General features: G+C 56.3%; 2 protein-coding genes across 2 annotated transcripts; one reads left to right on the forward strand and one right to left on the reverse strand.

Moving 5' to 3' along the window:
- Positions 1-444: 444 nt before the first annotated feature.
- Positions 445-4,468, reverse strand: LOC135420766 (uncharacterized). Its single transcript, XM_064668549.1, has 2 exons — positions 4,263-4,468; positions 445-3,951 (listed from the first exon to the last, which is right to left on the reverse strand). Exons 1-2 carry the CDS (start codon positions 4,466-4,468, stop codon positions 2,733-2,735), a joined length of 1,425 nt encoding a protein of 474 aa, XP_064524619.1. The 3' UTR covers positions 445-2,732.
- Positions 4,469-4,799: 331 nt separating this feature from the next.
- Positions 4,800-15,135, forward strand: INSYN1 (inhibitory synaptic factor 1). The gene is made up of 2 exons (XM_064668550.1): positions 4,800-4,982; positions 14,415-15,135. Exons 1-2 carry the CDS (start codon positions 4,800-4,802, stop codon positions 15,093-15,095), a joined length of 864 nt encoding a protein of 287 aa, XP_064524620.1. The 3' UTR covers positions 15,096-15,135.
- Positions 15,136-21,628: the final 6,493 nt, after the last annotated feature.

A 21,628-nucleotide genomic window follows, 5' to 3' on the forward strand; every position in this document is an offset into this window, starting at 1 on the left:
AGGGGAGGCCCCTTCCCCCCCAGACCATGTGCTGAGCATGAAGGTTTGGGAACACCTCAGAGGTTAATTCTCACATCCCATGTTTCCTTTAACCTAAGGATAAAGTCCATCCAGGAGAGGACTGTTTCACTGTGACCATCCCATGGGATTTCTCCTGGAAGGCACCGTCTGCTGCCACGGGAAGGCAGCAGGATAGGACTTTTGGGTCTGCCAGGGAAGGGTGACAGAGGTGGGGGGAAAAAAATAGATTTTGAAACATTGCTCTCAACAGGCTTTTTCTGGGATTATTTTCTGTCTCCTCCTTGATTTCTCCCCGTTATTCTCCTCAGGTTTTTCCCGGGGCCCAAGGCGCTCCCGGGCTCGGCGTTGCTAACACATATTTCTGTATTCTCACATCTCTCCTCGCTAATCTTCAGGGAAAGAGGAATTGACAAACTGGTGAAAAACTGACTGACACTCCAATCAAAATACAAAAGAAACAGAAATAAATGGCTCTGAAAAGAATCGCTATTTAATTAGAAATTAGATCTGTGCCAGTGAGTCACGGCAGGGAAGCGATACATCAGCGGCTCAGCAGCAAAGGGCACCTGCCAGCAGCATGACAATGGGGACCAGCTCCAGGCCAGGGCCACCACGGGGGTCTGGGGGGCCAGAGGGGACCCCCCACCTTGGGGGTCCCACGTTAAACCTTGCTGAGCCAAGAGCCACCCTGCAGGAACCAGCCTGGCACGACCCTGCAAAATAAAATGCCTGTGAGCCCGAAAGCCTTGCAGAGAAATCCCCTCCCAGCAGTTTTCCTGTTGGAACGGGAAAATCCCCAGTAAATCAGATCTGACAAAAAGCATAAATAAAGATTGGAGAATGAGGGAGGGAGAGAGATTAGGGCGGTGGGAATAAAGCCACTCCTCTCTCCCTGTCGCGCTCCAGCCGTGTCCTTCCCATGGGGAAACCTCCACCAGCGGGGTACCAAGGCTGGGCAGCATTTGGGGATCCCCCCCAAATCCTCTGGGACACCCTGAGGAAGGTGGCATGGGACAGGATTGGATCTGGCAGGGAGATGAAGAACATGGATCAGTCACAAGGGCGATGAGAGCTGAGAGCAGGGTGGGCCATGACTCCCAAATCCAGGCTGTGATGCACAGGTGGGAAGAAGCATCCTGTGTCATTCTCCAGGCTCTTCAGAGGGGGAATCCAGGCTTTGCAAAGCAGCACATAGAAGCAGAAAATAAATTTTAAAAGGAAAACTCCACCTTCTTCCTATTCTTCCTTCACCAATGATGAATCCACCAGCAGCTGGAGGCACGGTGGCATTCACAGCAAGATCAAGGCAGGATGGGGAGCATGGGAATGTCCATCCAGGGCTTTAGAGCAAAGGAAAGCAGGAGTGAAGGGTGAGGTGTGCTGTGGGCTTGGCTTCTCGGGTGTCTCGTAGAGGCTGAGTCTTTCCATCCCCTTGGTGGGGGGGGACATCCCTCACTGCATCCCTTTGTTTCACATCCTCAAGACACCATCCAGAGGATTTCAGGTTGTAGGAGACGCAGCTTGGGGCTCTGACCCCACACTGGAGGCTCTGGACATTTGGCTGCTTTAGCTCCACCACCACGGACAGGAGGTTTTTGGGCAGTACTCACACTCTCCAGTGCTGACCATGGATATTTCTGAGCATCTTTTACCAACCTGGCTGGGACCAAAACTCCCTGGGCTGCTGGTGCCCACCACAGCTGGGAGAGGGGAAGAGCAGGTCGGAGCCGTGTTTCCTCCTCAGTCCACACCTCAGCTGCTCATTTTATCCCCCATGGGAGCGTGTTCAGCTGCTCCTCTGCCCCACATCATTCAATGTATTTTCCCACCTGGTCCCACATCACCACTGGACTTCCCAGAAGCAGCACCTCTCTCTCTGAGTTTTACAACCTCCACTCTTTCCCCAGATCGCTGTCCCAGTATCCCTGCTGATTTCTGGGATGAGGCAGAGCTCGAGCTGGCATTGACCTGCTATTGGAGGAAGCAGGGGGAGTGTGGTGGCCATGGGGGACCCGGGTGGCCGTGTTGTCCCTGGCTGAGCTTCAGGTGCAAAATATTGGAGGCGATTCCTGCTGAAAACTTCCCATATGATTACCCTGGAAAAAATGATTCCAATAAATCTGTGCAGTGAGGGACTGCTCACCACCATCCACCACACACCTTGGTTCTCCTGCCATCCCCGGATTCCCACCGGGATGTTCTGCGGGAATCAGAAGAGTCCCCAAAGCATCAGCTCTTCACAGGCTGAAGGATGAGTCAGTTCGGGTCCACGCCAAAAAGTGTGTTCAGCACTTTTGAACATTCCCAGTAGGAGGCAATAAATAACATAAATGCGCACCCGCCGCCTCGCCGCTGGCAGACCTGGGATTGCCACCTATCGTCACCGCTCAGCTCCAGGACAGGAATCTCTCCTTGCTCCCACTGCTGCTGAACTGGATGGATTTCCCCAGGCTGGATCACCGCTTTGGAGCAAATCCCTCCCCTCCTTGGGGTTCCTCCCTAGACCAGACCAGCCCCCCGCCTCCCCCCGCACACATTCACGTACAAACCCATAGTCGTTGTTTTCCTCCCATCCAGGGATCTTTTCTGGGATGATGCTCCCGCATCCCCGGTGGGTTTTTACAGATCCTGCAGAAACTGGCCCCAAATACGACCCACGGGGCAGGGGAGGGACATTTTGCATTCAGAAGGAACCAGCCTTAACGAGCCTGTTATTTGAAGCGGGGGGGACAGAGCGGGGAAACTGAGGCACGACTCCCTTCCTCCCCAGCAAGGGACCCCCGGCGCTGCCTCAGTTTCCCCCGGCGCCGCCCCCCGTGCAACGGGGCTCCCGGTCCCTTTAAGCCCCCCCCGCCCGGCGGAGGCTCAGCCCCTTTCTCTGACACAGCAGCCGCCGGGGCGAGCGAACCGGGAGCCGCGGGGAGGCTGCGGCCGGGGCCGGGGGCCGGGCGCCCACCGCCGCTCCGCCCGCCCCATGGCTCTGCCCGGGGCGCCGGGCGCCGCCCGCCCCGCTCCGCCCGCCCGGCGCCCGGGGACCGGCCGGCCCTGAGCCCGCACCGCCGCCGGTCGGTCCCGGGGGCACTGCGCGGGGGTGCGGGGGTGCGGGGGCACCGGGAGGGAGGGCAGAGGGGGAGAGGGAGGGAGGGAGGGAGCGGAGGGGGATGCGGGCAGTTGGGATGCGGGGAGCGGGGATGGAGGACGCGGGCTCCGGGGATGGAGGATGCGGGGAGAGGGGAAGGAGGATGCGGGCTCCGGGGATGGAGGATGAGAGCGGCAGGGATGGAGGATGCAGGTAGCGGGGATGGAAGCTGCGGATACCGACATCCTCCATCCCCGGCGCCCCGGAGGATGCGGGTACCAGGGCTGAAGGATGCGGGTACCAGGGCTGAAGGATGGGAGCAGGGGGGATGGAGGATGCGGGTACCGGGGATGGAGATGGGAGCATGCCGGGACTCCCCCTCCCTGTGCGTACCCCCGAGCTGAGGGGACGCGCCCCCCCCCACCTCACTCCGCCTCCGCCCGTGCTGCTTCCCCCCTCCCCGGGGGAAGGGGGGACATTTGGGGCCAAGGTGGGTTTTCCCCCCTGGTCGGCCGAGGCGGGGTTGGGGTTTGAACCAAGCCGGGAGGAGAATGATGGTGGGATGGGCCCCAGGTGGGAGGAGGCTGCCCGACACCCCCCCGCAAGCAGATGAGTCTCCCGGGACGCGTGTCCCCGTCCCCCCGCCCCGGCGGGCTGTCACCTCCGGTAACGTCTCACCCCTTCCAACAGCAACCGAAGGAAAGTGGCCCCCGGACTCCTCTTGTGCCACGGAAAAGCCCTGAGGGAGGAGAAAGAGGAGGAGGAGGGGGAGGAAGTAAGGAAAGGAGAAGGGGAAAAAAAAGGACAAGGACGAGCTTGGACTGGAGCCAAGGAGGTTCTGGATCGCGACGGTGAGTTCCTGAGCCGCACGGCTGCCTGTCTGTCTGTCCCTCTATCCATCCATCTGGCTCTGCGAGACTCCACTGTGCCCCCATTCTCCAGGTCTCAAACTGTGGGGAAGTGGGGAGGGCAAAAGGAGGGGGACAGCGTCAGGCTCCCTCCTGTCCCCACTCAATTAGGGGGAGCTGCTGTGGGGGTACCTGGGGGCTTGTCCTCGTCCCGGGGCTGAGATCAAGGCAAGGTGGGAGTGGGCAGAGCCCCTCCACCACCTTCCTGGCTCCAGAAGGGATGGCTCCCTCACGTTATCTGTCTGTCCTTGCAGGAGGGGACCCTGGTCTCCCCAGGACACCTGTGCTCAGCTGGGAGACCCCCCCCACAACCCCCCATCGCTGGAGCTGCAGACCCCGGAGCGAGGGCCCGACGTGGGGAGAAGCGTCGCTCCCCGGGGACACCGAGCCCTGCATTCCCCTCCCCGGCGTCGGGGAGCAGGCAAGGCGTGAGCCGCTGGATTTTAGCTTCCTGGGACATCCAAGGGACTCTTCCTCCTCTTCCTCCTCCTCCTCGCCCTCTGCTCACCCCATGGCCACCTCACACCTCCCCGCGGCCACCGGCTGAGTCCCCTCCGCAGCATTCCCGACTCTGCATGCTGCATCCCAACCCCGCTCCCCGCTCCGAACCAGAGCCCCCCGACCTCGCAGGGAGGCGAGCGTGCGGCTGGGACTTCCTTGGAGGCAGGGGAACGTTAAGATGTTGAAAGCTCCCCGGCCGAGAGGGGCTGCGCGGACGCCAGGCCACCCGGCTAGGGGGGAGCAGGATGGACAGAGCCGTTGGGGCCGGGAACCGAGGCTGGTAGGGAAGGATGGACTCCCAGACCTGCCAGGACAGGCAGCCCAGTGACCACCCCAGCAGCAGCAGCAGCAATTGTAGCAGCAGCAAGAGTAATTGTGAACGGGAAAGGATCCGGAGCCGGATGAAAATGGTGATCGGGCAACTGGAAGGCATCTTACAGGAGCTCAAGGAGGTGGCCAAGGAGCTCCGGGAGGTAGGAGAGCGGGTCGTGGTAGCTGCTGATCCCAAATGGGGGTGCCCTGTCCCTGTCCCCCTGCCCCAGGGTCAGGATGGGGGGAGCAGAGCCAGCTCAGCACCCGCAACCCACCGGCCCCAGGAGGCACCTGGATGATGTGCAGTAGGATTTTCCAAGAAGGGAGAAAACTGGGCATGGTTTGTAAAATTGCTCCTGACCTTGACCCCGGGGTTTGCTCGGGGTGAGGGGCCCTGGCCGAGGCACCAGCCCTGTGGGTGCTGCTGGTGGGAGAAGCACCGCCAGCACTGTGAGAACTGGTGTCACAGTCCACTCTGCTCTGCCTTGGAGGCTGTTTTCCAGGCCCCTTCCAAAACAAGGAGGTGGACAGAGAGGGTATGGTGGGTCCCTCTGGCATTGTGGAGGGCACTGAAAATATGGCATCAGTCCTGGATGCAATGAGGAGCACCCACAGCACAGAGAGGGGGTCAGAGGGACTGGGTGTCCTGTAGCCTGGCTGGAGAGGGCCCAGTGCTCCTGCAGAAATATCTGTGTGCTCACACAAAGTGTGGTTGGAGTTTTTTCCCGGTGCAGAGGCATCACAGAGACGCTTTGATGGGGGATTTAATATTTCCCTGGCTCGAGGGTGTGGGCCACCCATCTCCAAGCTGGAGGGGAAGGGGATCGGGATGGGGTTGGTAATTTAGGACGCCTCTGCAGGGGATGGGGAGTGGTGGATGGGAAGTGTGCAGTAGCCTTGAGCATGGAGCAGCTGATTGCTTTGGCAGCAGGGCAGGCGGGCGCTGGCATCCTCTCCATGGCCTGGGACTGCATCCAGAACCTCGCCACCCCTCAGGAAGGGCAGGAACTTGCCATGGGCACCACGGAGCAGCCCCGTGTGGGTCAGTGGCATCTGGGTGCCACCAAGAGAACGCTGATGCAGGTGCACCAACATCATCCTGATGGCTGTGGTCAGGGAGGGGACATCCTCCAGCCTGCAGTGCAGTGTCCTCCTTTGGGATGGCTCCACTCCATCCAGGAGATTTTAGGGGAAGTTGTCCCTGTGAGGTCTCGACCGGGCCGTGGCACCCCAAGAGATTTTCCTTTCTCTCCTGGCTTTGTCAGTCCTTCCAGCAGCAGAAAGCAAACCCAGCCACCCAAAGCAAAAAGCCTCCTGCTCCCCCACCAAATCCCGCAGTGCCATCGGCAGAGCCCAAAACCCCTCCAACACATCTCTGATGGATTAGGAAAAGCCATAATAGTAATAATCGGGACACAGAGCTACTTTCTATTTAGCCTGAGCTCACTTCATGCTCCTCCAGGAGATTAACAGGCTTTCAAAGGGAGGATGATGATGGCAATTGGCCCGTTCTATCGCCCCCGTGAATTTAAGGCCGGGTAGGACCACCATGATCAGGTGAGCATCCCTCTTGCTGAGGATATGGAGGGATAAGAAGGACCAGGATGGGGCCAACCTCCAACCATTTCACAGCTGATACCAGGTTGTGCTTGCCACCAAACTTTGGGTGGCTCCACAAGGTCCCTGTCCAGCTCTTGGGGCCAGAAGGGTCTTGGTGGGCTGCCCAAGTCAGGTGGTACCAGCATGTGTCAGAGGAGAGAAGAGGAGGAGGTAGCTAGAGGACACCTATCCTCTGTCCCCACCCCAGGGACACCCTGCTCTGTGCCAGGAAGGGGATCCACACCCCATGAGGTGGCTTCTCCAGAGGGTGCCAGGAGGTGTTAAAGCATGGAAATGTTTTTTCCATGGAGCTGGCACATGCCTAGACACTGGTAACCTCCCAGGCAGCATCCCATGGGTGCTCTGGGAGAGCTCCCCACATCAAGGGACAGCGAGGCCAGGTCAGCGTGGAGCCAGACATGAGGTGGGTCCCAAACTTCAGCCCTTCTCCCAGCTCCTAGAACAGACCCACAAAACTCTGCAGCAATTAGTCAAATTCACACAAAACAGCCTAAATCTCAGTACAATCAGTGCAGGCTTCGGAGCTAAAACACACCAGTCCAACCAGGTTGAACCAGGAGTCAGCGACTCCAGAGAAACAGAGGTCTGGTTTTCCCCAAACCAAGCAGAATTTGGGTGTTAGAGGCTTTGGAAATTCATAGAATGATTTGAGTTGGGTGGGTTTAAAGCCCGTCTTGTTCCACTTCCCTGTCATGGGCAGGGACATCTTCCACTAGACCAGGTTGCTCCAAGCCCTGTCCAACCTGGCCTTGGACACTTCCAGGGATGGAAATTCATTTTCCTGCCCTCTGGATCACTCAGAGCAAGCTCAATGGGAGCAGGTTACATGGAATTCTCTTTCAAGCCCACACAGAAAAGTACGTGGCAGACACCAGGCTGGCAAATCGTCATCTCTAAGATTTTGGCGAAAAAGAAGTGAAAAAATAAGCCCTTTTTGTTGTCTTCCTTGCACATAGTGATGCTCTTCCTTGGCTGGAAGTGAGGACCAGGACACAGGGACAAGCCTGGGGACAAGCAGGGCTGATGGCCCCGAGCTCAGGTGGGCTCAGGGGTGGTGTCCCAGGTGGGGCTGCTCAGGGCCATCAAAGGCCACCAGTGTCCTGGCACTTGTGATATTGGTGTGTTCTCCAACGGAGCCACCATGGGGGCTTTGGAAATACCCATCTCTGTGGCCACCTCCTCTGGTAGGGGCATCACTGGTGGGTCAGGTTGCAGGGCTGGATGTGCCCAGTGAGGGCACCAGACACACCCACGGCGCTGGAAAACCTGCACTGGGTGATACTGGAGGGCACTGGGTGATGCTGGACCTGCTCCTTCCAGGTTCTCCTTGCACAGGGAGCTGGGTGCCAGGACTTTACCCACCCGGAGGCAGCAGCCAGGTCATAACAACCTTGCCAAAAATAACCCCCAAAGCCATAAACACCCTGTGTGGGCACAAGGGCTTCCACCCAGGGATGGTTCCTGCTCCAAAACTGTTCACCAGCTCCAGTCACAGCTGGCTCTGGCTCACATGAGCCTTTCCTCTCAGGTTGTCCCTGCTTCAGCAGAGATGCTGAGTCCCAGAGCCAGCCAGGATTGTGGGATGCTCCGGGGGGAGGCTCCAGCGGGAGACCCCAGGGCAGCCCCACTCTGCTGGCCCATCCCTGAGGATGTGATGTGTGACCAGACACTGGTTCAGGCTCCATCCCTGCCTCCCGGGAGCGGTTCCCACCTGAAGGCTGTCATTCCAGATGTCCGTTTTATTCGGGATGCTGTTTCACCAGCCTCCCCGCTCCCGCTCTCCCTCCCTCCCTCCTTCCCTTTTGTGTATATAATTATTCCCCAGCACTCCAAGACAGGGCTGTATTATGTGCGGGGAAAATGATTATTAAAATCTTTGATTGAAAACGCACACTGGAAGTAGAAATCAGGCAGGAGGCAGCAGGGAAGGCGCTTCCGCCGCGCGCTTGCCATGCTGCCTCCCTCCCACGCACCTCCTGCCAGCCCCGGCCTCTTCCCGCGGGGATCACCGCGATGCCACAGGGAATAAGATACCCAGGAGGTCCCAAGAAGCTCCAAGGCAAGGCTGAGCTCCTTCCCACCCTTGGGGGATTAGTGCTGGGGGTGGGAAACCATCCACGGCGGGAAATAAACCCAGATATCTGTTTAAACCCCCAAAAATTCCCATGGGGAGAGTACTGTCCCCTCTGCAGCTGCTGATGGAAGCAACGGGGTCCCACCACCCAGAACAGCACGGAGGAGTTCCCTCCAACACTTTGGCACGAGGAAAACCCTCCCTGCAATCCCTTATGATAATAAATACCTTAATAATGTTGTAATCAATAGGTGATTAGCTGGGAATGCTTGGGGAAGTTCATGGCGAGAAGGAGGCTTATTATTCTAATAACAACATGTTTGGGAGATGTGCAGGATGATTTTGAACTATTTAGCAGCTGATGGTGGAGCAAATGAACCCTGGATCTTCGGCACGCTCATTTGTAAGGATCAGCTCGGGGAAGAGAGGCCCCTGCAACTCTGCTTCAGTTTGCCAGCTCCAATTAATCATTCATTCCTTATTAAATATTTACTCACCTTGCCTGCACCGGGAAGTGGGAAGGTCCCTGCTCCAGGAGCATTTGGATGTGGGGGTGGTGGGGCTTTGGGGTGGCTCTTTTCCCCTGTGGGGGGAGGAATTGCTGGTGTCAAATGCCTCCAGGATGATTTGATGCTTTGGGAATAGGGTTGGGGAATTTTAGCATGGGCTGCACGGTCCTGTTGCTCATCCCCTCTGTGCACCAGCTGGCAGCAAAGCACAGTGCAGGGACACACGGGCCGGATCCAGCCTGGAAAAGCAGCTGTGTGCCATCGGAAAATCCATCCCTGGAAGTGTTCCAGGCCAGGTTGGATGGGGCTTGGAGCAACCTGGTCTAGTAGAAGGTGTCCCTGCCCATGACAGGGGTTGGAATGAGATGGGCTTTAAGGTTCCTTCCAGCCCAAACATTCCATGGTTCTGTGGAAATGCTTTGGACCCCAAAATGTGCTTCTGGAGGTGCTGGGAGTGGGGAGCACGGGGGGACACACAAAAATCCCTGCTCCCACCGTGGCTGGGGATGGGATGTTCTGCTCTGGATTGGGAAAACTGTTGAATCTTGCCGGAGGGCGGCTGAGGGGACACACACAGGGCCCCCCATCACTGGAGCAGAGACAGCCCAAGCAGTGCCGTGTTTGATCTCCCCACCCCGGCCCCGCCTTCGCCCACCAGAACCTGCCCTGAGCACGGATCCGCCTCCCCTCCTCTTCAAAGGCCGTGTGGGGATGAAGGGGCTCTTAGACCACTTTGATCCCAGCATCTTCCAGCTCCTTCCCCGGCCCCGGGAATTCGTGTTACCAACTACTGACCAGGAAGCCTTTGAAGTCCCCTCTCATCCTCCCGCCTCTCCAGCGTCTTCCCGGGCGTCCGGGAGGTTCAGTTCCTCGATAGGAAACGGCGGGGCCAAAACGTGGGAGCTGGAGCCACCAGACCCAACTCCCAGCCAGGGAGCTCAGTGCTTGATGTGCAGCCAACAGCCCAAAATCCCATTAAAAACAACGACAATGCTCCAGATGTTCAACATCTGCCTTAGCTGGGGAGGTGAACACCCAATTTAGGGCTTTTATCCGGAAAGCTTCTGGCTGCCTGCAACGTCCAGGGGCGTGGGGACCAGTGGGAGGGGAGGGGAGCACCCAGCACTCCCAGCTGGGTGGGATGGTGGGAGCTGGTTTTTGGGGTGGGGATGAACGTGGTTTGGCTCATCCTTGCTCCATGTCCATCTCTCTGGGGTTCCACAGGGATGTGGCTCATCCCTCTGCCTCACTCCATCCTCCAGCTGCTCAAAGCTCGTCCCTTTGGGCGAGAGCTGAGCACCCTTGGCCCCCCAGCAGCTGCTTTCAGGACACTGGGGTGCAGCAGGATGAGGCCCCTCGGTGACACCATGCACGAGGTCAAGGGGGAATTATTTTGGTCCCTGTTTTCCTGCTGCCAGATACCCCAGCTGGACCAGGGATGCTCTGCTGTCACCAAAAAGCTGGGTCTTTGCAGCAACCTAAAAGTGATGGAGGATGGGGACATGTCCTGTCTGTCACCCACATGGCACTTCCACCACATGCTGAGGACACCCCACACCTCCCAGCCTGCTTGTAGGGGAACAAACCCACCCCAGTTCTCTGATGGATGAGAACATCACCAGGGCCTTGTCCCAAACCACCCCAGGTCTGGTCATCCCTCCCCCCCCATCTCTCTCCTCCTGGCTCCCTCTGCCAGCAGCGATGGCCTCAGCTGGAAAAGCTTTGACAACCTGCTTCAGGAAGGAGAAAAGCCCAAATCCTACTTTACATTTAAATCCTCAGCGAGTACCAAGTGTCACATAGGTATTTAACACCCCCCCACCCCACCCCACCACCCCCCGTTTAAAATAGCAAGTGCTCCTAAAAATAGCCCCGAGTGAGCCACTGCTGATGTGACACTAATCCCTGTGTGCCACCACAAGAAGCGGGATGGGCACAAGGATTGGGATGGGGATGTGCCTCCTCCTGTCACCGCCCGATCCCAAATGGCAGCGGGTCCCTTTAATGAGGATGAGGAGGGCCCTGGGTGTCAGGGACCCGAGTCAAAGCCCAGGGAGACGCTCCCCCTGAACCCAGTGCTGTAATCACCGAGCCTTTGTGGAAACAGAGGTGATCTCATTCCAGCTGAGGGTTTCAGCAGAAATCATTTTGCTGCCTTATTAAAAAATAATAATAGCCGGGTGTTTCCCAAAGACAGCTCTATTCCTGCCCTTTTTCCTAATTCTTTCTTGTCACCAAGAAAGAAGAGGTCACGTCATCTTCTTTTTAACGCCCTTCCTCGAGTTCCACCCTTTCTCCCCCGAAGATAAGAGTAAAAAAAAAAAGAAAAAAAGAAAAAAAGATATCTGATGGTGCATCAGGAACAAGAAAAATCACCTTTTCTAATGTCAAGACTTCGTTGTGGATGCTCCCAGCATCTCAGCACCCTTCAAAGCCAAAGCCTGAAGGATGGGTGGGTCCCTGCCTGCCCTCTCTAGAGGTCTTCCATGGCTGGAAAAATAAGCTGGAGATCACAGGTGAGGAGCTTAGGTAAAGCCTGTTGCCTTCTGAACCTTGGGATGAGCACTCAGCTCAGTGTCCTCAGCTCTGCCATCCCTTGGGGACACAAAGTCCCTCTAGGATGCAGGGACATGATGTAGATTCAAGGTGCATCCCACAAGCAGGACATGGGATGGGCTTCAGGAGGTCCATCCAGGAGAGAACCCAGCTGTGGGGCCACCACATGGGGCTGGGGACAGGTTCTACTCCAGCACAGCTCAGAAAAGAGGTTTTATCCCCAAACTGGTCTTATATGGGTCCAAGGAGGGGCTGATCAGGGTTGTTAAGGTGTATCAGTGCCCATCTGCAGCATATTAGACCACGTGCTCAGGTCTGATGGTGGGTGCACTACTCTCTCCCACCCCCTCCTCCCATTTCCTAACCACCCCCTTTTCCATGGAAAGATGTTTTTTGGCATCTTTTATCGCCAGCGTGGCCAACCCACTCCCAGGCAGCAACCCCAGCCATTCAGTCTCCCTTCTCCTGCTCACATCAGCTCATCCCACCCCAGAAAGGGTCTCCCCATTCCCAGGTCTCCTCATTTTCCCAGCCCCATGTTCACAGCAGGCAGCAAACACACACACACACACATCCAGCCCCACCACCCTCACCCAAACCCACCCTGTGCCCCTTAGGGTTGTGCCCCCGTGGAGGTGGCACCACTTTGTCCTCCAGAGATGCTCTTCTCCGGGCTGTCACAGAGCCTCAGGTGTCCCCAGAAATGGTCCTACCTGTGGCCAGAGCCTGAAGCTGTCCCGTGGGGGCCGGTGACTGATTCACAAGAGGGGATGCTGTGTGCCCACGCCTGGACTCACCTGGGGAGGCTCGAGTTCCCCATCCTTGGTGCCAAATCCTCGGGAGCTGGGCAGAGCAGGAAAGCTGCATGGGCAGGGCTGTGGAACGAGCGAAATTTGGAGCTCAAATATGGGAATTTGATTAAAATTAGGTCAGCAGAATGTAACGGAGCCACTCCGGCTGCTGGCAGAGTAATCGTCCCCCCGGGCTCCCCGTTTCAGTTGCCCAGACATATTAAATTACCCTTAACTCTGCCCACGCATCCTCACCCACCACGGGGGCTCTGTGAGGAGCCTGCCCTGCTGAGCCATGCTTTATGGTGCATTTCCAGGGATTTATGGAGCTGTCCCAAACCTCTGCACGTCAGCATCTGGCAGAGGGATGCAGAGACCGAGGGCAACCCGGCCCCGTGACAGCAGGTTTGGGGTGCCTGCCCTCAGATGGGATGGGGTGTCTGAGCCCAAGAACTCAGTTCCTCACAGCAAAAATGCTCAAAGAACATGGAGTTATGGGATACAGCAGCATAAAAATGATGGAGAGATGTGCCATGATTAATTAATCTTGGTGGATGGGAGGCTCCAACCCCCAGTGATGAACCGTGGGACTGGTGGAGATAGGTCAGGGCTTTTTGGTGGAGTGAGGAGAAGGAAAGGAAAGGTGTCTGGCAAGACACTGCCCACTGATTTACCTTCCTTCCCTTATTTTGGGAGATTTGTGGCTGGTTTCCACCAGGAAAGGACAGGTGGAAGGGCAGTGGAAGGAAAAAGATGGGGAGGGAACAGCAGTAATGAAAAACAACATTACTGCGTGAAGAAACCACCTGGAAGAAGCTGAGCAAATTTGTGCTTCCAGATGCTCTGTAGTGGGATGGGCATCCAGAAGGGACACAGCCCTGGGGTGCAGGGGGCACCGATGCCCACGGGTGCCTGAGATGGGGATGGAAGGAGCACAGATTGCATCACATGGGTCACAAACAGGTACCAGGAGTATGGAGGGGTTCCCCCTGGCCCCCCTTGTCTGCCGCTGCCCACCTCCTGCTTGGCAGCACAGGGACCAGCCAGGCCCTCTGCCAGCTCCCCCAGAGAGGGGGGAGGCGAGCCAGCAAAACTGCCAAAAATACACGCTTCCCAGTGCCACGGAGCTGGGTTTCCACGTCGTGCTCTGCCTCCCCCATGAAACAGAGCCCCACACGCCCACACACACACGCAGAGACACCAGCCAAGAAATACTGTGGATAGACACGGTTCCATCTGGATGCTGGGTGGGATTGGGGTCTCCTGGGCAGGATAAGTGCTGTGGTCAGTGCTGGGCAGCCCCTGAGTTGGGCAGGATTAAAGACTTGAAGGTGGGTGATGAATCTGTTGCATCCAAAACCTCGGCAAGGTCATTAGGTGGGAGACCATGATCCATGGGAGCTGTAGGAGGAAGGAGGTCATTCCTCCCTTCCTTCCCCTTCCAGCCCTGCCCATGGCTTGAACCTCCCTTAGGACATTGCATCTATTATTTTTAATATTTTAAGGCTTGATTTAGTCACGCCTCACACGGGATCTGTCCCCAGTGGCATGGTGGGGCCGTGACCCCATCCCCAAGCCACCACAGGGCTTGATATACTCAACACTGTGAAAGAAATGAAGGATTGGGATCCATCCAGGACCTTGGACCATCATCCACCGCCTGCCTTGGCTTCCCCACTCACAGAGCTCCCTTCTCCAGAGGGAGGAAGTGATGGTCACTGTTGGCTCCTTGTGGTCTAGTGAGAGGGACCAAAGGACACCACGTGCCCGAGGATTTGGGGTGGGAGTCATCCCAGGGGACAGGGCAGACCCTGGGGAAGGCCCATCCTGTCACAAGGCTTGGGGGTTTGGGTGCTTTGCCACCGGGTGGGCTTCAGTCCCTGCCAGGAGGCTCCAGTCGAGCTGAGACCTCCCAGCTCATCACACCGGTGGTGCCAGGGCAAACAGCAGAGACTTAGGGGTGTGGTGTAATTACGGAGCAGAAACGGGAGGGTCCCTCCCAGCGGCTCCTCTCTGTCCGTGCGTCCGTCCGTCTGTCCGCAGGTGGTGAGCCAGATCGACCGCCTGACGTCCGACTTCGAGTTCGACCTGGAGCCGGACGACTGGACGACGGCGACGGCCAGCAGCACCTCCAGCAGCGACAAGGGCGGAGGCACCTTCGAGCTGGGACCCCTCGATTTCGCCGCCTCCGACATCCTCTCCGACAGCTGGGAATTCTGCTCCTTCCTGGATGCTTCCACCCCCTCCGACCCGGGCGACGGCCCCGAGCCCCCCCGGCCGCAGCCGCAGCCCCCGCCCGCTCGCCAGCCCGACTACCGGCTGATGAACGGGGGGCTGCCCATCCCCAACGGGCCCCGGGGCGGGGGCACCCCGGATTCGTCCAGCGAGGAAGCCTTCGGCACGACATCCAGCCTGAAGCTGCCGCAGCCCCGCCCGGCCGGCACCCGGGAGCGGGTCCGCTTCAGCGACAAGGTGCTGTACCATGCGCTGTGCTGCGACGATGACCGGGACGGTGACAGCACGGCGTCCCCGGGGGACGAGGGGCCCGAGGAGCCCGGCAGGAAGGTGCCGGGGGGGCCCTCGAAGCACCCGAACGCCGGCGGCGGCGCGGCCCCGGGCCGGCGGCTGATGAGGAACAGCAGCACCCAGACCGTGGCCGACAAAAGCACCCAGACGGTGCTGCCTTATATCCCGGCCAAGCAGAGGATTAAAAACAAAAACTGACGCGCCGGATCCGCCGCACGGATTTGGGGAGGGTGGGTGGATGGGGGTGGGGGGGAGGGACTCCTGGGAAGGGACAGAAAAATATATATATATATATATATATAAATATATATTTAAATAAATCAATACTAATAATAAAATCGACATGAAAAGGTGGCAAAGAAGATGAATGTCCCAATGTCCCAACTACCTACCCGTCATTTTCCAGGCTCAGGGAATTTTAAATTGGGGTTTTTTTGGGTTTTTTTGGTTTGTTTTTTTTTTTATGAACAGAAGTTTCAGATCAATAAACCGTCCATCGTGGAGAAATAACAACCATAACATATATATAATATATGTATATATGTGCCAAGAGAGGGAGGGTTCTACGAAGGGGAGAGCCAGTGTATCCGAGGTTGTGGATGGGGGTGGATGGGGACATGGGGGTGCTGGAGGGGGGTGGCTGGACCAGGGATGGGACATTTGCCCTCCCTGGGACATTCTATCCCTGTTTGGCTTAAGAAGAGTCGGTGTGACCTGATTTGTCACATCCAGTGTCTGAGTGGACTGGGGGGTGTCACCAGGATATCACTCCCACCTCCAAGGGGGATTGTGAGGGGATTGCAGAGGGCAAGAAACACCAGTGATGAGGAGCTGGGCTAGGGAACTGCTCCCCTGCTGATTTCCAAACCTTTACACCAGGTCCAGGGGAAATATTAGCGGCCTCCAAGCCTTGCAACCATCTTAAAATGATGTGGAAAGTGTCTCCAGCTTTTCTTTATGTACCTAATTCTGGTTTTCCATTTCAGAAGCCCTGGTTTGTGGGGGGAGAAATAGCTGGGATTTTCCCTGACAGATGAAGGAATCTGGTGCTCCAGATCTACCCCTGGCATCTTTCTTTCAGCTTCCAGGTTCTGCCAAAGCCTTCAGCACCCAAAGCACCTGGTCCTGGGGACAAAGCCCCCGTGCCCTCTCCATTGGCTCTTGCTCCTGCAGGGATGCATTTGCACTGCCAGTCCTCAAGCATCCCTGGCATGACATGGTTTTTCCAAGCCTGGCAGCAAAAAAACACCACCTCAATTCCTTATTTTTAATCCAGGTCAGAGATGCTCCATTTCAAGCCTTTCTCAAGTGTCATTCCAGAGCCAGGACCCTCGCTGGCACCCAGCGCCGCTGCCAGGGTGAGGGATGTGTGGAACACCCATCACAGGGGAAGCAGTGGTGACCACAACACTCTGAATTCGACCCAGACTGTAGCAGGAGAAGAGGCTGTCACCCAAATTATGTTGAATTGCATTTATGTTTTAGTTTTTAGGGACATGGCATTGCCTGGGGGATCAGTGTGTGTTCCCATCACATGGGAGCATCCGTCCAGCTCCCCCATGGGGGCATCCCAACCCTGGGCAAAACTGGGAAAGGGAAGAAGAGCCCTGTAGATGGGACTATATACATCTCTCCCTAATCCATGGGCTGGGATACCACGGGGAGCATCAGCCTCTGTTTTTTCATAACAAAGGACAGGATGTCTCCATCCCCCATCCAAAGAGTGGCAACACCATCCCAGGGACACATGGGATGGGACAACTCCCTCCATCCCTCTGCATGTCAACAGCTGGTTACTCATTTATTTTTAAGAGCTTTTTACGGCCTGACCCTCTGTAAAACTACAATTAGCACACGTAGCTTTGTTGTTCAATAACTCCTCCCAAAGGGTGTCAGGAAGAGCAAAAGGAAAAAATTTGGAGCAGCTGGAGCTGCACAAGGAGATGCTTTTCAGCTGCTCCGGATTTGGGAGCACCTGCATCACCTGCAGCTCTGAAAGGAGCTGCCAAAGGGGGAACTGAGGCACGGCCTGGGGACCACTCACCTTGGAGCCAAGGATGTAAAACCAGTGGATGCAGCTGGGGCCATGTGGACAAGGGGAACAGCTCCATCCTCCATGCTTTTATTAGGAACGAATTTATAGCTGTGCCAGCTTTATTTCTTGCTCTCTGATAAATCCAAGTGACACCAGCTGTAAGTGCTGTATTAACCTTCAGGTGCATGGATGGAAAACTTCCATAAAACTGGGGTAAACGGAGAGGGGGAAATCCATCTGCTCCCCTTTGCTTGGAGTGTGGGTAATAAAACCCTCACTGGCATAGAGGTGACCACAGGCAATGTCTTTGCTGCTTCTCTGCACACCCAGAGGGGTTTGGCTGTCGTTATTTAGCAGGAAAAACTGCTGGTTTGGGGTTCTTTAGGGAAAAACTCAACATGGTGGGAATGGTTATAAACACAGATAAGGAGAAAACAGGCAAAGTAGTAAAAATGGCTTTGTTAGACCAGTAACGAAGTTATTAATGATGTTATTCGCTGCACCACCAACTTAATTATTAATGATGTTGAATTAACAGACTTGGTTCTTGCAGGGACAAGATCCAGCTCGTCGGGCTTGGTCTGTGGCTGCAAGTGATGGGGATGGAGTGGAATTGGACTGGGAAAACACCTACTCTTTCCCTTAACACTATATATTAATGCATCAATGAGCCTGCTCCCCACAGCATCCCAGCAATGTCCCTGCCCTCCACCCCCAACCCCAAAACCTGTTTGGGAACCATCAGCAAATGAGGACACGGTCTGGCCAGTGATCCAGGTCAGCAGATCCCTCTGCCATGCATCCTGCTGGTTTTTGGCCGGGAAGGATGCTCGGTGTCTGTTCTGGCCAGAGCCAGGCTTTGATGGGCTTTAAGCAGAATTCCAGCTTGGCAGCCAGCTCTGACCCTCCCCACAGCTCCTGTTCAAGTTGACCTGAATTACGAGGGGCTCCACTGGGGGTTGTGTTTTGAAGGAACTCCTCTGAGCTCACCCAATCCCTCCGGCTCCCGAGATCCAGCTGGAAAGTTGCTCCCACAGAAGAAGCCGTCTCACAAATCTCGCTCGGGTGAGGGCTCAAAATAGACCTCGAGTGCCTGGAGATTTCACTTCTAAGCTCGCTGACATGAAAGGCAGCTATCAAAGTGGATAACGGGATGTTTTCCAGCCTAAGGAAGAGATCTGGCTCAGGGTCAGGCTTTGGGAGGGGATGGGATGCACCCAGGACCCCAACTACACCCATGGGTTGCCACCCTCAGCCCTGGGAAGCCAAAACCCAAGCTGACCCCATACACAGACACGTCTTTTTTCCTCAATTCCACGATGATCTGCTCTCAGGGGACTGAGATAACCTCTCCCCCGGCAGAGATGGGCTTTATTTCACACTAACCAGGCTACAGCCAGCCCTTGGAGCTCAGCAGCAGCTAAAAGCATCCCTGGGTTTTAGCTGCCCCTTCCCTGCACGACTTGGAGCTGAGCTCTGGTTGCAGCTGGAAGAGGAATGTTTTATTTCCAAAGGGAGAGGTGATACTCCTACCTCTGCTGCTGTACAGCATCTTGTCTTGTTTGTTCCTGGCTGTTCCACAGCTGAATTACCACATCTTAGGATGCTGCTTTAACAGGAGCGCTCCTTCATCCTGGCTTTTCCAGCTTTTGGGAGCTAAATCCATCTTGTGCCTTGGGAGTGGATGGTGAAGGCTCTTCCATCCTCATCTCCACCCTTCAGGCCAGGTTGATCAGCTCCCTGGGGAGAAAAGGAGCATCCTCCCACAAAGCTGCCCTCCCCGTAGACCAGGGCAGCTCAGCTGCATCTTCCCAGTTGGATTTTACTCACATCCTCCCTCCTTCTGCTTGTCTCCAGCCCCAGAGCCAGATAAGACACTGGCAGCTGTTATCTCCTCTCAAGGAAAGGCTGGCTGTGGAGGAGGCAGGAGCAGAGTGCACCCACACTGCTCACAGCACCCCAAAACGTGCCCAGCACTCCTCCCTGGGGTGTCACCCCAGCATCCTGCATCCCTTCATCCTGCCTCACCCCCAGCCCAGGGCAGCCTTGGAGGAGTAAGGGGGGGTCAGGGGCACCCTCCAAGCCATGGTCAAGGATGTTGATGGATTTTGAGTTCACCCCAGTGCCATTTGGCACCGAAATTCCAGGCAGAGCAGCTCCCCTGCTCACACTCCTCTCCAGGCTCTGCCAGCCAGGCGGGATGGAGATGGATAAGCTGAGCCTGGCCAGACAAGGGCCTGAAGCGGGTGCTCGTGGCCATGGCACACTAATTAATCCTCGTTTGTGCTGGCACTTGCCAGCCTGTAATTTCACAGCTTGCTGGAGGCCTCTGCGCCGCAGGAGGCTGCCGGTCTCTCCGTGGATTCCCATGGATAGAGCGGTGGATTCCAACCTTCTCCAGGGCTGATAAGCCAAGGGTGGAGTGGTGTTGGCCGGACACCTGAAGGAAAATTCCTGCTCTAGCAGGGGGTGGGCAGCTGGGCTGGATACCCAGCATGGGGCAGGAGACCTCATCCCACCCCAGCAAGGGAGAAAGAGGAGGCTGTGATGTCAACAGGGAGCCCAGAGCATCAGGAAATAAGGTGGGAATAAGGCTGTGGTCAGTGGGGATGGCTGGAGAGCAGCATCCTGCTGAATAGCCCCAGGCTGAGCTTATATGGGCTCCTCAGGTCACAGGTAAGGTGTGGGTCCTTGGGGATGTTGCCAGGGCCATTTAAGGTCACCAGGGTGGTGGGAGGCCAAAGTCGGGGGTGAGGGGCTCCAAGTGCCCTCCTGAGCAGAGCTGGCAGCTCCACCACCACCTCCAGCCCTGCAAAACCTGCTTCTCCAGTGGCCACTGCTCCTGAAGCTCAACCCTCCGGTACCCGGATACAGCCCTTGCTACACTCATAAATGGATATTTATCCGTTCTGGTATCTCACCCTATAAAATGCACTTCTCCGGGTGGTGGCTGGGTGCTCTCCCACCACTGGGTGGCAGTGGGAACACATGGACACACATGTTCATGAGTGGCCCACGCAGGGACTGCCTCCTCCTCGCCATCCCTTCAGAGCCGTGCCTTGGTGGCCCCGTGTCCCATCACCCCACTGTTCATCCCTGATAGGGACAGGGCAGCTCCAGCCTGGTGCTCTCAGGAGGAGCATTCCCTCAAAAGACAGCCAGAAAGGGCAAATTTGAGACCAAAAATGCTTTTTTACCTCCATACCCTGGAGGCAGCAGCAATCTGGGTCTTGCCTTGACGCCAGGAGAATGCTTGGCTGGAGCACCCCCAGTTTTTGGGGTGAAGCCCCCTCTGGAAGAGCTGCAGGCCCCCTGGAGCCATCGGATCCAGCTGAGCCTGCCGGAACACGGAGTAGCCCTGGAGGTACTTGTAAGACAAGGGATGACATGCTTGATGGGACTTCTTAATTAGATCTCACTAAACCAAAATGTACCGGGGCTCCCCTGGCAGAACAGCGTCAGACAAAACATTAATCACGCTCCAAATAAATAATTAAAACGTTGGGGCTCTTAGAAAGGAAAAAAAAAACCAACAAACTAACACCAAACCGAGAAAAATCAAAGGCATCAGTGCCAGCCCATAATAAGGAGCAACAGGGCTGGGTTTGGGGGGGCTTGGCCTTGGAGGGAGCAGAGCTGTGTCCTCAGGGCCACCTGAGCCAGGTGGGACCCAACATGGTCATGGAAAGCTGAGCCCAGAGTCCCAGGAGGTGTCAGGATGGGGTTTAGGACCTCATAACCTCATACCTGGAGTTGTGGGAACACCCCCCAGCTCAGCTTTGTGCTAAAACAGGTCTTTTCACAGCCAGCACCTGCAGACTCAAACGATGGATTATAAAATTATCCCCCCACTGGCTGATCCATGCAGTGCCTGGGATGTGGTTCAGCTCCAGGATATCATCTGTGGTCACCTCTGGGACAACATCCACAGTCACTACTGGGGTATCAGCTACAGGTCACCTCTGGGACATCATCCAACATTCATGGTTGCTTTTGTGGCATCCTCCAATATCCAACATTCATGGTTACCTCTGGGACATCCTCCAATATCCAACACCCATGGTCACCTCCGGGACATCCTCCAGTATCCGACACCCATGGTCACCACTGGGACATCCATGTTCACTACTGGGATAACATCCATGGTGCCCTCGGGGGTGCTGGACAATGCCCAGCTCTTGGTGCTCCAGCGGGTACCTGATGCAGCGTAGGAAAATCTGTTTACCCAGCACTTAGGAAACACTTTGGGGAGAAAACAACAACAATAAAGGCTCGAAAATAGAAGTCTCTCCCTCCCCATCCCTCTTAGCCGGAGCAGGGATTACTCAGGATGAGCAACACGGAGTTTGAATTATGCATGGAACCATTTGCATCCAAGAACACGACTGAGCAGAGTGGCCCTGTCCCTCCTGGGCCCCAGCCTGCAGAAACTCATGTCACCTGTGCTCTGCTTTCCTCTTCTTTACTTTTCCTACAACAGGGTTATTAAAAAGCCAGTCCAGGGCTGTGCTGGGATGGAGTTGCTCCCCTCAGTCCGTCCATGAGGCGGATTAGGGATTTAGTGGGTTTCTTCCCTGCAAGGCTGCAGGAAAATGGACTTTATTCTGCCAAGGATTGGGCAACCCCCTGGCCCCTGGATGTGGCACCCATAAAGCAGCATCCCTGCCCTTCCTCTTCCTCCTCCCAGCCCTTCTCC

This window comes from Pseudopipra pipra, chromosome 12, assembly GCF_036250125.1.
Source record: "Pseudopipra pipra isolate bDixPip1 chromosome 12, bDixPip1.hap1, whole genome shotgun sequence".
Lineage (NCBI taxonomy): Eukaryota > Metazoa > Chordata > Aves > Passeriformes > Pipridae > Pseudopipra > Pseudopipra pipra.

Coding starts and splice junctions, on each gene's coding strand:
- LOC135420766 (XM_064668549.1), bottom strand. CDS start 4,468: ATGTCCCAGGAAGCTAAAATCCAGCGGCTCACGCCTTGCCTGCTCCCC. Junction 3,952..4,262: donor GGGGAGACCAGGGTCCCCTC/CTGCAAGGACAG, acceptor TCAGGAACTCAC/CGTCGCGATCCAGAACCTCC.
- INSYN1 (XM_064668550.1), top strand. CDS start 4,800: ATGGACTCCCAGACCTGCCAGGACAGGCAGCCCAGTGACCACCCCAGC. Junction 4,983..14,414: donor TGGCCAAGGAGCTCCGGGAG/GTAGGAGAGCGG, acceptor GTCTGTCCGCAG/GTGGTGAGCCAGATCGACCG.